The sequence below is a fragment of the Culex quinquefasciatus genome, chromosome 1, assembly GCF_015732765.1.
Source record: "Culex quinquefasciatus strain JHB chromosome 1, VPISU_Cqui_1.0_pri_paternal, whole genome shotgun sequence".
Lineage (NCBI taxonomy): Eukaryota > Metazoa > Arthropoda > Insecta > Diptera > Culicidae > Culex > Culex quinquefasciatus.
Window position 1 is genome coordinate 80,613,602 of NC_051861.1, and position 15,879 is coordinate 80,629,480.

A 15,879-nucleotide genomic window follows, 5' to 3' on the forward strand; every position below is an offset into this window, starting at 1 on the left:
TTTTTATGAGGGCGTATTTAGTAAGAGTTGAGTTTTTTCATTGGCTTCAACGATCAAAGTTTTTTTTAAATATTTTTATGAGGGCGTATTTAGTAAGAGCTGAATTTTTTTTCTTGGCGTCAGCGATCAAAGTTTTTTTTAATTATTTTTATGAGGGCGTATTTAGTAAGAGTTGAATTTTTTTTCTTGGCGTCAGCGATCAATATCGTTTTTTAAATATTTTTATGAGGGCGTATTTAGTAAGAGTTGAGTTTTTTTATTGGCTTCAACGATCAAAGTTTTTTTTTTAAATATTTTTATGAGGGTGTATTTAGTAAGAGCTGAATTTTTTTTCTTGGCGTCAGCGATCAAAGTTTTTTTTAAATATTTTTATGAGGGCGTATTTAGTGAGAGTTGAGTTATTTTCTTGGCTTCAACGATCAAAGTTTTTTTTTTTAATATTTTTTATTAGGGCGTATTTAGTGAGAGTTGAGTTTTTTTTTCTTGGCGTCAGCGATCAATGTCATTTTTTAAATATTTTTATGAGGGCGTATTTAGTGAGAGTTGAGTTTTTATTGGCTTCAACGATCAAAGTTTCTTTAAATATTTTTATGAGGGCGTATTTAGAAAGAGCTGATTTTTTTTCTTGGCGTCAGCGATCAAAGTTTTTTTTTAAATATTTTTATGAGGGCGTATTTAGTGAGAGTTGAATTTTTTTGCTTGGCGTCAACGATCAATGTCGTTTTTTTAATATTTTTATGAGGGCGTATTTAGTAAGAGTTGAATTTTTTTTCTTGGCGTCAGCGATCAAAGTTTCTTTTAAATATTTTTATGAGGGCGTATTTAGAAAGAGCTGATTTTTTTTCTTGGCGTCAGCGATCAAAGTTTTTTTTTAATATTTTTATGAGGGCGTATTTAGTGAGAGTTGAATTTTTTTGCTTGGCGTCAACGATCAATGTCGTTTTTTAAATATTTTTATGAGGGCGTATTTAGTAAGAGTTGAATTTTTTTTTCTTGGCGTCAGCGATCAATATCGTTTTTTAAATATTTTTATCAGGGCGTATTTAGTAAGAGTTGAGTTTTTTCATTGGCTTCAACGATCAAAGTTTTTTTTAAATATTTTTATGAGGGCGTATTTAGTAAGAGCTGATTTTTTTTTTCTTGGCGTCAGCGATCAAAGTTTTTTTTAATTATTTTTATGAGGGCGTATTTAGTGAGAGTTGAGTTTTTTTTCTTGGCGTCAGCGATCAATGTCGTTTTTTAAATATTTTTATGAGGGCGTATTTAGTGAGAGTTGAGTTTTTTTTATTGGCTTCAACGATCAAAGTTTCTTTTAAATATTTTTATGAGGGCGTATTTAGAAAGAGCTGATTTTTTTTCTTGGCGTCAGCGATCAAAGTTTTTTTTAATATTTTTATGAGGGCGTATTTAGAAAGAGCTGATTTTTTTTCTTGGCGTCAGCGATCAATGTCGTTTTTTAAATATTTTTATGTGGGCGTATTTAGTAAGAGTTGAAATTTTTCTTGGCGTCAGCGATCAATATCGTTTTTTAAATATTTTTATGAGGGCGTATTTAGTAAGAGTTGAGTTTTTTTATTGGCTTCAACGATCAAAGTTTTTTTTAAATATTTTTATGAGGGCGTATTTAGAAAGAGCTGGGTTTTTTTTTCTTGGCGTCAGCGATTAAAGTTTTTTTAAAATATTTTTATGAAGGCGTATTTAGTAAGAGTTGAGTTTTTTTCATGGCGTCAACGATCAATGTCGTTTTTTAAATATTTTTATGAGGGCGTATTTAGTAAGAGTTGAGTTTTTTTGGGTTCAACGATCAAAGATTTTTTAAAATATTTTTATGAGGACGTATTTAGTAAGAGCTGGGTTTTTTTTCTTGGCGTCAGCGATCAAAGTTTTTTTTAAATATTTTTATGAGGGCGTATTTAGTAAGAGTTAAGTTTTTTTCTTGGCGTCAACGATCAATGTCGTTTTTTTAATATTTTTATGAGGGCGTGTTTAGTAAGAGTTGAGTTTTTTATTGGCTTCAAGATCAAAGTTTTTTTAAAATATTTTTATGAAGGCGTATTTAGTAAGAGCTGAGTTTTTTCTTGGCGTCAGCGATCAAAGTTTTTTTAAATATTTTTATGAGGGCGTATTTAGTGAGAGTTGAATTTTTGTCTTGGCGTCAGCGATCAATATCGTTTTTTAAATATTTTTATGAGGGCTTATTTAGTAAGAGTTGAGTTTTTTTATTGGCTTCAACGATCAAAGTTTTTTTTTTTTAAATATTTTTATGAGGGCGTATTAAGTGAGAGTTGAGTTTTTTTTTCTTGGCGTCAGCGACCAATGTTTTTTTTTAAATATTTTTATGAGGGCGTATTTAGTGAGAGTTGAATTTTTTTCTTAGCGTCAACGATCAATGTCGTTTTTTAAATATTTTTATGAGGGCGTATTTAGTGAGAGTTGACTTATTTTCTTGGCTTCAACGATCAAAGTTTTTTTTAAATATTTTTTATGAGGGCGTATTTAGTGAGAGTTGAGTTTTTTTTCTTGGCGTCAGCGATCAATGTCGTTTTTTAAATATTTTTATGAGGGCGTATTTAGTGTGAGTTGAGTTTTTTTTATTGGCTTCAACGATCAAAGTTTCTTTTAAATATTTTTATGAGGGCGTATTTAGAAAGAGCTGATTTTTTTTCTTGGCGTCAGCGATCAAAGTTTTTTTTTATATTTTTATGAGGGCGTATTTAGTGAGAGTTGAATTTTTTTGCTTGGCGTCAACGATCAATGTCGTTTTTTAAATATTTTTATGAGGGCGTATTTAGTGAGAGTTGAATTTTTTTTCTTGGCGTCAGCGATCAATATCGTTTTTTAAATATTTTTATGAGGGCGTATTTAGTAAGAGTTGAGTTTTTTTTATTGGCTTCAACGATCAAAGTTTTATTTAAATATTTTTATGAGGGCGTATTTAGTAAGAGCTGAATTTTTTTTCTTGGCGTCAGCGATCAAAGTTTTTTTTTTAAAATATTTTTATGAGGGCGTATTTAGTAAGAGTTGAGTTTTTTTTATTGGCTTCAACGATCAAAGTTTCTTTTAAATATTTTTATGAGGGCGTATTTAGAAAGAGCTGATTTCTTTTGCTTGGCGTCAGCGGTCAAAGTTTTTTTTTATATTTTTATGAGGGCGTATTTAGTGAGAGTTGAATTTTTTTGCTTGGCGTCAACGATCAATGTCGTTTTTTAAATATTTTTATGAGGGCGTATTTAGTGAGAGTTGAGTTATTTTCTTGGCTTCAACTATCAAAGTTTTTTTTTAAATATTTTTATGAGGGCGTATTTAGTGAGAGTTGAGTTTTTTTTCTTGGCGTCAGCGATCAAAGTTTTTTTTAAATATTTTTATGAGGGCGTATTTAGTGAGAGTTGAATTTTTTTTCTTGGCGTCAACGATCAATGTCGTTTTTTTAATATTTTTATGAGGGCGTATTTAGTGAGAGTTGACTTATTTTCTTGGCTTCAACGATCAAAGTTTTTTTTTTATATTTTTTATGAGGGCGTATTTAGTGAGAGTTGAGTTTTTTTCTTGGCGTCAGCGATCAATGTCGTCTTTTTAAATATTTTTATGAGGGCGTATTTAGTGAGAGCTGAGTTTTTTTTATTGGCTTCAACGATCTAAGTTTCTTTTAAATATTTTTATGAGGGCGTATTTAGAAAGAGCTGATATTTTTTTCTTTGCGTCAGCGATCAAAGTTTTTTTTAATATTTTTATGAGGGCGTATTTAGTGAGAGTTGAATTTTTTTGCTTAGCGTCAACGATCAATGTCGTTTTTTAAATATTTTTATGAGGGCGTATTTAGTAAGAGTTGAGTTATTTTCTTGGCTTCAACTATCAAAGTTTTTTTTAAATATTTTTATGAGGGCGTATTTAAAGAGAGTTGAGTTTTTTTTATTGGCTTCAACGATCAAAGTTTTTTTTAAGTATTTTTATGAGGGCGTATTTAGTAAGAGCTGAATTTTTTTTCTTGGCGTCAACGATCAATGTCGTTTTTTTTTAATATTTTTATGAGGGCGTATTTAGTGAGAGTTGACTTATTTTCTTGGCTTCAACGATCAAAGTTTTTTTTTTATATTTTTTATGAGGGCGTATTTAGTGAGAGTTGAGTTTTTTTTTCTTGGCGTCAGCGATCAATGTCGTTTTTTAAATATTTTTATGAGGGCGTATTTAGTGAGAGCTGAGTTTTTTTTATTGGCTTCAACGATCAAAGTTTCTTTTAAATATTTTTATGAGGGCGTATTTAGAAAGAGCTGATTTTTTTTTCTTGGCGTCAGCGATCAAAGTTTTTTAATATTTTTATGAGGGCGTATTTAGTGAGAGTTGAATTTTTTTGCTTAGCGTCAACGATCAATGTCGTTCTTTTAATATTTTTATGAGGGCGTGTTTAGTAAGAGTTGAGTTTTTTTATTGGCTTCAACGATCAAAGTTTTTTTTAAATATTTTTATGAGGGCGTATCTAGTGAAAGTTGAGTTTTTCTATGGGAATTAGCGATCAAAGTCCTTTTTAAACATGTTCATGATGGCGTATCTAGTGATAGTGATGTTTTTCTTTAAGTGTTAGTTATGTAGAAGGCTTCATCCATCTACATCACTTTTTTTAATGTCTATAATTTTCCATGAGGGCGTATCTAGAGTCTAGATGTGGATGATCAAAAAAAATGGCGGCCCTTCGGGCCGTGTTTTTTTTGGGGCGTTAGGGGTGTAAGCCATTTTTTCCATGGGGGGTGTTGAACACCCATAACACCCCCCTTAGATACGGCGCTGGGAAGAGGGGATGGTCGCAAACCAATTTAATCGTTTGCAACCCCCCCAAGTGTCATGGCAAGTCATTTTTGCTACAATGAGCGAACCATTGGATGGTGCGTGCGTGCGACTTTGGCCGTTTTCTTACCGGTTGTGACCGGTTCCAGTCCCCACTTAAATTGTATTCTGGAAGTTTCTTCAACAAAAATGTTGACTTGAAATTTGCTGTACGAAACATATGAAAAGGACAATTATTGGTTATTTTGAGATCAAACTTTCAAACATCAGTATTCTAAAAAAGGATCTTATGCAATGTTATTGCACAAAACTCATTAGCATTTGCAAATTTGCTTACATTCTGGCAGAGTTTCTCATAATAGAATTTGCCTGATAGCACAGACAAACAGACTTTAAATCGTAACACGCTGACAAAATCGATACAAATCCTCTTCGACCCCTTATTAATCCGTGAATTGTAAAAACTTCTTTGATTCCATCAGCAATGAAATTCTCTAGTATTTGCATTCATAACCAAGATTTTGTCTCATCCGTGAAATCAAGACGAGGTATATCACGACGAAAAATGTGCCGAACTCTCAAAAGAATACCAATGAGTAAATGATTTTTTTATTAATTAAAATTTGCGGCGTCTTACGTCCACCTGTGAAGAATAAGTGAGATCAAAATCGTCCATAAAATTCATTCAACGAGTTTTAATATTGTCGATATTTAGTTCAAGAGAGAAGCTTGACTCTCTTAGTGAGTCCTGAACTAATTTCTTCTCCTCCATTTGTCTGTGACGATAGAATATGCCTATCCATCTCCGGCCTCCTCTCTCATCTCATAAAATTATGCACATTGAGCTACGAACTGTGAAATTCACGTGACGATTGGCCGTCACTTGGACTGTGTTTTTGTTGGACATGGCCATTTCAATTAGTTCACCCCTATCCAGTTGGTCGGCATCCGTTACGTGTTACGGTTGGCAGCACCTTTCGGTGGCCAACAAAAAAAAAAAGAGTTGAACCAGGACGTGGGCCAAGTCTTGTGACTGGTCGGTCGCTGATTTAATGAAACGGTTGAGCTCATGACCGCTGATGGCGAGGGAGGTTCGCGGAGGTGTAAAACAAGATTTTTATCGAGTGTCGAGGTGGCGTTTATCGATGGGAGGGTACCCCTTCGCGTGTGCCAAATGGGTTTTCTTGTTGGGATTCCGGGAATGCCACGGAGTTGGTGGAGTAAGACAAATGAAAAATGGGAACTTTTAGGATGGAATTTTTAAGTTGAGATTGTGCTTCTTACAGCAAATACGATGACAAGGTATTTATGTTTCATATTCTTTTTTGGGTAATTCAATTAAGTTTTATGTTGTCAACTCTAATTTTAGAATGCATATCGTCTATTTTTGCTCAGGCACGTGTCACCACATGCCGGCTTCGTCGACGTCACTTGACTTCAAGACTTTTCTGCCTCTTCATGCTAACTTTCAGCTTGGCCAGCGGCTTTAATCCAACCGCCAATAGTTGGTTATTTATATAGTCTGTGGTAAATAGAACCCCGTAGTGGCCTATTTATCAACGCAAACGGATCGCATATGGAGCGCCACGTGCCTGTCTTATGGTATCTGTGTGCGGTGGTGTGCGGAATCTCAGTACTTTTACGGTGGATGTCGCAGACATCTTAATATTTATCTTGGTTTTCTACAACATCAAAACCGAGTTTTGTCAAATTGAAAATATCGGTAAACTACAGCTTGACAAAAAGAATAACTCCATGTTGCACTTTTAACATTTTGTTAATCGGTCCCGAAGATATTTCAAAAACAATTGTGGCTAACATTTGTATTTTCTGATGGAAACATAACTGTCAAAAAAATGTTATATTATTCTATGTAAAATTTGGTCATTCATTAGTTGATGACCAAAATATTTATTCATTGTAAATTTTCTAAAAATTCTAAGAAATAAAACATAGAGATTTACTACCCAAATAGTTCTATACGTAAACAATTCCAATAATGTTCTATTATTAAAATGGTACAAGAATGCTTTTAAGACAGCTATAATATTACAATAATTTAACACCCGACCGTAGAAAAGACGCGTCTCGCCTCTTTTACAAGTTTTCTTACGGAGTGTGTATAAAGTATTTTTTTAATTTCTGGTTTTTATTTGGAATCTCATATAAAAGAAAAAGAAACAAGAAAATTGAAGTTTTTTAAGCCTCATCCAAACATTCTCACACTTCCAAATGCCAATATTTCAGCTTATGTTCCAATTTTCTATGTTCAAAAATGAAACATTTGTAAAATGTGATGATCTCTTGAAAAAAAATATATATTTAAAGTTTTGGGATCAAAACTAACATTTCAAAAGGGCAAAACAGTCTATATTACACCCGGTAGTCTTGATTCTAAAATTTCCAAATTACAGTCCGGGACCGGGACCGGGACCGTGGTGTAGGGGTAAGCGTGATTGCCTCTCACCCAGTCGGCTTGGGTTCGATCCCAGACGGTCCCGGTGGCATTTTTCGAGACGAGATTTGTCTGATCACGCCTTCCGTCGGAAGGGAAGTAAATGTTGGTCCCGGACTAACCTACAAAGGTTAGGTCGTTAGCTCAGTCCAGGTGAAGGAGTCGTCTCCCTGGGTCTTGTCTCGGTGGAGTCGCTGGTAGGCAGTTGGACTAACAATCCAAAGGTCGTCAGTTCGAATCCCGGGGTAGATGGAAGCTAAGGTGTAAAAAGAGGTTTGCAATTGCCTCAACAATCAAGCCTTTGGACACCTAGTTTCGAGTAGGAATCTCGCAACGCCAAGGCAATGCTGTAGAGCGAATAATTTGATTTGATTTTTTAGTCCATACTTGATAATCCGAAGGAAGGAAAATTCCACTTTGGATAATCAAAACTTCGGTTAATCGCATCATGAAAAAAAATTCGTTGTCTAATTTTTGATTTTCGAGCATTAGTATGACCCCTCAACTACGCTAAAGTGATTTAGAAAATTTTTAATTCAAGATGGCGGTGACGTAATACTGAAAAAAAAAATCATTTTATTATTTAATAAGAACTCGAATTTGATGTTCAAAACAAGAAAAAGACAAAAACGATTTTTTTTTTGTTCGTGATCCGATTATTCGAAGTACCATACAAATCTTTGAATTATCGAACTTCGGATAATCGAAACTTTTTATAATCGAGGCTTTGGATGAACGAGTCTGATCTGTATTCAAAGTATTGATTTTACATTAATAATTAAAGTCAAAATTTCTATTTCTTCCAAAAAACTTATTTATTCAAAAACTCGTCGGCAAAAATAAAAGGGGTCGTACCGCTCCTCCGTCATGAGATATCGAAAAATGGAGCTTGAATTCGTGATCAGGAACAAAAGTTAACCTTTAGGACAAACCTTCACTCAAATTGAAGAGAGTCGGGGCAACTGCTGTATGAGTTGGCGAAAAATGACCCATTTATCATTCTAAGAATTGCTCCAATGAGCAATGGATGGAACTCATCAAAATCTACAAAATAGATTTGGAATAATGAACCAAAATTACCATTCAGAAAATGGTCAGACGTGTGAATTAAATAAAAAGTGTAAACAATTTTCCAAAATAAGTAAGGCACGGATGAATGATGGATCTTATTTGGACCTCATTTAAAAAATGTTTTGAAATACGTTAGTTGAATCTCCATTGTTGCCTTCCTCACCTTACTGAGGGAAGGCTGTAAAATTATTCGAAAAATGATCTTTTTTGTTAGACCTCCTAGACCTACCTTCATTTGTACATATCGACTCAGAATCATCAGCTGAGCAAATGTCTGTGTGTTTGGCTGTATGTAGAAATGTGTACCGAATCAATGTCACTGGAATATCTCGTCACTGGCTGAGCCGATTTTGACCGTATTAGCCTCATTCGATTCGTCTTTGGGTCCCATAAGCTCCTATTAAAATTTATAAGATTTAGTAAAGCACCTCAAAAGTTATGCTTTAAAAACTGCTGCATATAAATTTCACAGTTTGCAAAAAAGGGTGGTTTTTGCATAAAAACCTGATATATTATATATTTTTAGAAAGTTCTAAAATGACCTTTCTTGTGGATAAATTTTTTTTCCAGATCTGACTTACCTATCTAAAATTACAAGCTGTTTAAAAAATGGTCTGAATTTACATAACCTCAAATGGTCGGGTCTGATCGCCATGAAAAAGCCGTGAAGAGGGATGCCATTTTCCTCCAAGGCGGTGTCTGTATAATCTTGACAAAAAGTCTGTAGGTAGTAGGATGTAACAAAAATGACTTTTTGGTGGGCATTCAAGTGTTTGTTCCGGTGGGCATACTGAGCCCAAATCCAAAATATGAGCTTTATTAGAAGTAACAGGAGCGGGCGCTCCGCCCTTCAATTTTAAATGGGATTTAACCCGATATCTCTGCAACTAATGGTTCGATTTTCAATGTTAAAATATGAAACATTCGTGAAATTTTCCGATCTCTTCGAAAAAAATATTTTCAAAGAATTTAAATCAAGACTAACATTTGAAATGGGCGTAATATTCAATGTTTGGCCCTTTTAAAATGCTAGTCTTGACTTAGAAATTTTCAAAATATTTTTTTCGAAAAGATCGGAAAATTTCACGAATGTTTCATATTTTAACATTGAAAATCGGACCATTAGTTGCTGAGATATCGACATTAGAAAATGGTGAGTTGTTTGGGTGAGACTTAAAAAAACTTCAATTTTCATGTTTCTTTTTCTTAAAGCAGCTGTATCTCAGCAACCCGAGGTTCAATCTTCAATGTCTCTTCGACAATTTTATAGCAAATTTTCTGATTTTTTCAAAAAATATATTTCCAGAAATGGTCACTCATGGTCACTATTTTGAAAAATCGAAAACTGCAAATATTTCGCTAAAATCAAACTTTCGGTGGCTATATCTTGAAAACAGAGCTCTTTATCAAAAAATCTGTAAAGTTGTTTTTGATTGCAAATTCAATTTTGCATTAAAAAATAACGTCAAACTTGTTTTTTCATGAAACTTCAATTTTTTTCAAAAATCACTATTTTTTCAAAAAATCATAACTCGGCGGCAGATTTTTTGACCATGTTTCTCTATGGCTCAAAAGTTGTGGATTTTTGTCCCCTAAAACATATCAAAAAATCTCGAAAATCAAAAAATATGTATTTTGGGAAATTGAGTTTTAGTAAAAAAAATGTTGATAAAAAAATCTGCAATTTTTTTCCGTGTACCTATTTTTTCTCAATAGTTCTCAACAATACCTACAACTTTGCTGATCAGAAAATTCAGTCAAAAGTTACAGCTGTTTGAATATTTACATACCATTTTTGTATGGACAGCAGCCAAAATTGTATGGAGACTTGTATGCGTGAATCAATGACACAAAATAGCTTATTTGGTCATAGGGAAGGCCCTCACAAAGTTTGAGGCAAATCAAATAATAAAATCCATTTCCGGTTTTGATAGAGAATTGATCTATGGCAACATTAGAGGCACGCTGGAATCAGATGCTTTTCCCCTATGACTCTTCAAAAAACGTTCTTCTTAAATAAATCACCATCCTCGATCACCCACTAACCTCAAACCTTGCTCGCGTTGCAATCATCGCTCGCTTTGTCTCGCTTGATTTCCCTCAATTAGTAGGCTTCTGCAGTAGTAGGAGATCACGGGTCGGGCAGCTCGCGGAGGAACAGGACGAGGGGGGGGGGGTGTCCAAAAAACTTCTGACGTCCGCGTTTGTCACGAGTCGCGTCTGTTGCGTTCGTTTGCGGCTGCGTCTCCGTCACAGACATCAAATAAGATTTCCTCTCTGCGAGGAGGTGGCGGTGGCGGAAAAGGTGGGAAATGACGGGTGTTTCTTTTTTTGTTTGCTTTTCAAAATAATTAATCCAGTTTAAATTTGATTTTAAGCATTTGTTTCGCTTATTTGCTTCGGTTATAGTTTATTAGTACTATTAGGGTGGTCCCCGTCTTTTCTTCATATAAATTCGTGCTTTTAGCTATTACATAAGCTGTTTAATTTTTGTTTTTCTACTAACAAGATTGGATTAAAATAAATAATCAGCGCGGTTACATAAATGGCATTTTGGGCTATACAAACTAGTAGTTAAAACAACGCGCGACTGAAAGTTTTCACTATCTAATGACTAACACTCTAATAAAAACGTATTTGCTAGGAACACTACTTCAGATCTTTTATTCTCGTCTCCCTGTTTTCGTTGATTTTTTTGTTTATTGCGTTTAACACAGAACTTTCGAAAATTGCGATAAATAGGCTAACATTAGGCTACACATCTCAAAACGGTCACTTAACTAAAAGACACACTAATAATCGTCAAAATTCGCGCTCTGCTCTGCTCTCGACCTTTCCCCTCTATTGACAAAAATAATCCGTGATCTGAAGTAGATTTATAGTGCATTTTCCCACACTCAGTCTTCCTAACCTCAACACCTCAAAAACTAACCTTTTCCTGGCTTAACTCTTTTTCAACACGACTAGATTCTCTCTCTGCACAAGCGTTTCCCTCCGTGCGCACAGTCGCATAATACTGCTCGAAAACAAAACAGCTGGAATTGTAATACTTTGGCTTCGCCTACTCTGATCAGTCTACACCGCGGGCACCCACAAAATGGCGGCCTTACAGCATCTCGACGCGTGACGCGAGGAAGTGCAGGTGGACGAAGGTGCAGGCCAGGGCGACCATGTTGGCCATCGCCGTCGTCATGTGGATCTGCCGGAAGCGCTTGTGCACGGACTTGAAGTGCAGGGAGCGCTGGAGCTGGGCGTTTTCCGCTCCGGCAAAATGGCCGACCTCCTGGCCGACGGTTTCGCTGGCTTCGAAGTGGTACTTTTGGTGCATGAGGCGTAGCATGGGCGGGGCTAGGTATAGCCATACGATGAGCTCGAGGGCGGCGCACAGGGCCAGGGAGACGAGCTGGAGCAGCAGGAGGGGGTCCCAGCTGTGGAAGGAGGCGCTGGTGAGTTCCGGGTGCGCCGTTTGCTGCAGCTTGATGAAGGTGATGAGGGTGACGGCGGACAGGCCGGCGCCCATGGAGAAGTACTTGGGGAAGAGGATCTCCTGGACGCGGCCGAAGGTGTGCCGGGGCAGGTTGAAGTACAGGGCTAGGCCCGACACGAAGGTCATCCACATCTGGGCGCCGAAGTGCATCGCGAAGGAACCAAAGTAGGCGAGCGAGACGAAGACGCTGGGTCGCTGGGCGACGTTTTTCGCGGGCGATGCATTCGTCGACGGCTGGCCTACTATGTTCGGCCAGAGTACCAGCAGGATGAAGGAGACAAACACCAGGGTGATGGCATGCGACGGTTGCGTGGTGCGGGTGAGGATTCTGGAAGAATAGAGAACGCGCTGATTAGAGACAATTGACCCGAATATCGGAGTTGGGGAGTGAGGGGAGTGGCGGCGGTAGCAGGTCATCGACATTCGTCGACGCACGAAGGAAAAACTCCGCACGCGGAAGAGAGGGAGAGGGAGAGAGAGTGCGCGAATGGGAGCATTTGCTGGTCGAGTGGCGTACGTGATTTTTCGCGCACTGCTCCTCCTCTTCGTCGACCTGCTGCCACACCGTTGCACTGCTTTTGTTTCAAGGTGATAACACGGCGCAAGGCTGATAATTCGCAGGATTGACGCGCGTGATTTGTGGCAATGGGGGTAGAACGTTCTACTCACTTGTACGCAGTACTACGCCGGAACTGACTCGTCAACTGCTTGCAGCTTTCCACCAGCTTCCGGGTGGCCTGGGTTGCCCCCACGAGGGCGTCCTGGTAGACCTGCTCCTCTGCCGCAACAACTTCTTCCACGGCTTGCTTCTCTTCCGTCGACTCCGTCGCCGACGTCGTTTTTGCCACGCAGCACGACTTCTGCTCCATGATCAGGTTCTCACCGGCGACCAAACGCTCACTAAACAGCTGATGGCTGGTGCCTATCCGGCTGGCCGCACTGTGTTCCAGCATCATCTTGTGGAGACACATAGTTCTAAGCTTCTTCTTCGCGCGTCTAATCTCACTATTCACAGTCAAGTCCCGCTGACTTGACTCGACCTCGCACTTTCGTTTCGTTCGTTCGACTGGGCGATCTCTTCGTGGAACCGCAAAGTTCTGTTTGGTTCAGCTCTCTCTGTCTTGTTGTTCAGCGCGCGCGCACGACTTGAATGATGGCTCCTCGCCGACCGGGCATCGTATTTAAGACATCCAACTTTTACCACCACATGCAAAGGGCGCGTAATCGCGCGCGCTCTCTCTCTCGAGAGAGCGTTTCGCTCCGAACAGCTGAACCGGCTTCGGCTCAAGTTCGGCCGCGAACCGTTTCGGGGGGTGTGTACCGGCGGCGTAGTCTGAGGTTTCGCAACTAATGACTGCGGAGATTTCTATGACGTCGATCTTGGGAGGAAGTTTCGCGCGGGGCGCCACTCGTAAAATGTACGTCGATTTTCGGTGGGATTCACTTGCGAATTTCGAAGCGCGCGATGACGTGCGATCGCGAAATTTGTGGCCGTCACTCGCGACGAAGATCGCGATCGTTTTTGTGGACAACCCTCCGAATTGAGAGAGAGATGATCGAGGGGGGACGAAGTCCGAAGCGGTTTATGGCGGGTTACTCCGCGCAGGTTGTGACTCGTTGGTTTCAGGAGGTGAACTGGTAATGGCAACTTGGAAAGGACGAAATTTTCTGCGGAGAAGTTGGGAAATCCGCAACTTTGGTGGTTTTTGAGCCGAGAGATACAGGTCAGTGGACAGTCCAATTAGTTGGGACGTTATTACCTGAGAGGCATCGGCGTCATACCGGTTTCAGTGGGACAGGTTAATCATGGAAGTTTGTAGATGCGCCGATTTTAGCGATCATGTCTTTTGCTAACTTGGAACGAATTCGAGGATTGTTCTCGAAGATTGAAATTAACATGCCCCCAACGAAATTTGGAATTTGGGGGTTTACCAAACTATAGGATTGTTTACCTTCCAGAATGTTCAACAGGAAGATATTAATATTCAGTTGAATACATGAATTTTAAATGCAAAGATTGGCCTTTTGGATTTTGGAACTATAGATGATGGTATTTTTTAATGTTTAATCCAGTTTGATGCCCCAAGGAAAACCAGTGGAAAACCCCAAGAACAATCCAACATTTCAGGTTGCTGAGACGAAAAAGTGCCACCTGCTAGCGAAATTCTGAAACGATTTGTTTCTCTTTTTCAGTTTATACAAAGTAAAACGCTCTTCAGCAGCACTCAAAATGTGCGGTGTGTAGTTTGTAAGAAAAAAAAGGCTTCTACACTATTAGTACTAAACGTGAATAAATACCACAGCAATTCTCCAAAATTTCTGACATCGAATATTTTTTGGAGCCATTTTTCATCATCCATTCTTTAGGGGGTGTCATCCAAAAAATGCTTTAAAAATGTTCAAAAATCTGTATTTGCAAAAGGAAAATACGCAAAAACGTTAATTTTTTTTTAAGCTATGAGGCCGCAAGAGTATCAAATATACCGCAGCGTGGAAGCACTTTTTCAAAAATGTTGAGCCAACAAGCAAAATTTAACTCCGTATTTAGATGCAAAATGTAATTTGGAATACAAAATTACTTAAAAGATTTTTTTATGAATTTTACCGATTTTAAGAACAATTCACCAAAAGTTCTATATTTTACATGAAGCCCTTTTTAAATGTTAGTCTTGTTTATGTTTTAATCTGATTTTTGGTTTTTTCAATCGAGTTTTAAAAGTGTTTAAAATAAATATTTTTTCGCTGCAACAACATATTTTATTGGGAAATAAATATACAAAAGTACTTAAAAACTGATTGACAATTGTTTAAAAAAAATCCTTACAAAATAGTGATATTATGAAAATTTACCATTTATCAACCAATTTTTTTTCGTAAAATCAGTCAAAATGTTAGTAAAATATTATAATATCATCTAAAACTGGAAGTAGCGTTTCAAATACATTCTAATCTGATGTGTCTAAGTGATAACAGTTCAATTGTTAGCAAATCAACATGTTTTTTCATTCATTGTTTCTCTTGCCCCACTAATTGAGTAGAACGAATGCAAAATCAATATTCTTAAAATCATTTTTTAAAGTACAAAATAAGTTTCTAATTATTTTATAATAGTCTTAGTTAAGACCTGGAATAAGATGATTATCAAAAAAATCCACTGATTTATTTATGTTAATGGGTTTTAACGAGCATTTCGTCAACATGTTACACTTGACCCACCTTCCGCTATTGTTTCTACACCCAAAGTTAAAGAACGAGGGGATAGTCCTCACGAAAAGAAACGTGAGGAAAGTGCTATATTTCGAGAGTATAGTCCTCTCGCGTGTTCATTCGTTCATTGGAACAGTTCATCCTATGAGTGGCTTATATGGGCAAACGACCGCCACTTAGTCACCGAACCATGATGGCCCATACGGCAAAGGCACGGTTCAATATGCCGAAGGTCTTGGGTTCGAGTCTCGGTACTGGTACTCTTTTTTTTTGATAGATGAACTTTTTTGGAAAATGAACCATGAGTAAAGTACTCTCGGTAATTTCGGGATTTATCCTCTCCGTCCGCACACAGTACCATTTTACTACCGAATCGTGCTCTTTATCCTCTCGAATGCCGATGCCCAGTTCTGGGTGTAGGCTAGTGCAAATTTTGTTTAAAGTTTTTGTCCCTCAGCTCTGATCGAAAGTGAAAAGGGGAGGGAGGAAAAACTTTCAAAATGTATAAGCAAAGAATATCACGAAATGCCTTATAAAATTATTGCTGTTTTGCTACCTTCAAATATTTGCAAATTATCTGTTAGTTCAGAAAAATATTTGTTTCCCTAAGTTTGTTACGTCTTTTTCCGGTATTTTGTTCCAAAATTAAAAAAAAAATTAAAAAGATAAGAAAAGCTTTATTTTTATTAAAAAGGATAAATTAATATGTCAAAATAAACCATGAAAGAATCATTCTTAGGTGAAATTTGATAAATTTTTCGATGAAAGTATTTAATCGAAACATCAAATTTCTGATAACACAGCCATTCCATGTCAAACAGGAAGTCTCCAAATCAAAACTGCTCTGATTTGGCTCAAATTTGGAGCTAGTTTTTTGGAC

The 15,879-nt window shown here is 37.3% G+C and overlaps 2 protein-coding genes across 8 annotated transcripts in view; one reads left to right on the forward strand and one right to left on the reverse strand.

The window, feature by feature from the left end:
* LOC6046401 overlaps positions 1-15,879 on the forward strand; it is a 213,409-nt gene that overhangs the window by 78,779 nt on the left and 118,751 nt on the right. The gene's annotated exons all lie outside the window — the stretch shown is intronic.
* Positions 10,672-12,954, reverse strand: LOC6044149 (transmembrane protein 205). Its single transcript, XM_001861667.2, has 2 exons — positions 12,462-12,954; positions 10,672-12,120 (listed from the first exon to the last, which is right to left on the reverse strand). The coding sequence occupies exons 1-2, from the start codon at positions 12,761-12,763 to the stop codon at positions 11,412-11,414; spliced, it is 1,011 nt and encodes a 336-aa protein (XP_001861702.1). The 5' UTR covers positions 12,764-12,954; the 3' UTR covers positions 10,672-11,411.

Bases quoted from the DNA above. Each gene is read 5' to 3' on its own strand.
- LOC6044149 (XM_001861667.2), bottom strand. From the start codon at position 12,763: ATGTGTCTCCACAAGATGATGCTGGAACACAGTGCGGCCAGCCGGATA. The intron at 12,121-12,461 runs GTGAGTAGAACG...CTATTCTTCCAG, and splicing joins CGGCGTAGTACTGCGTACAA to AATCCTCACCCGCACCACGC.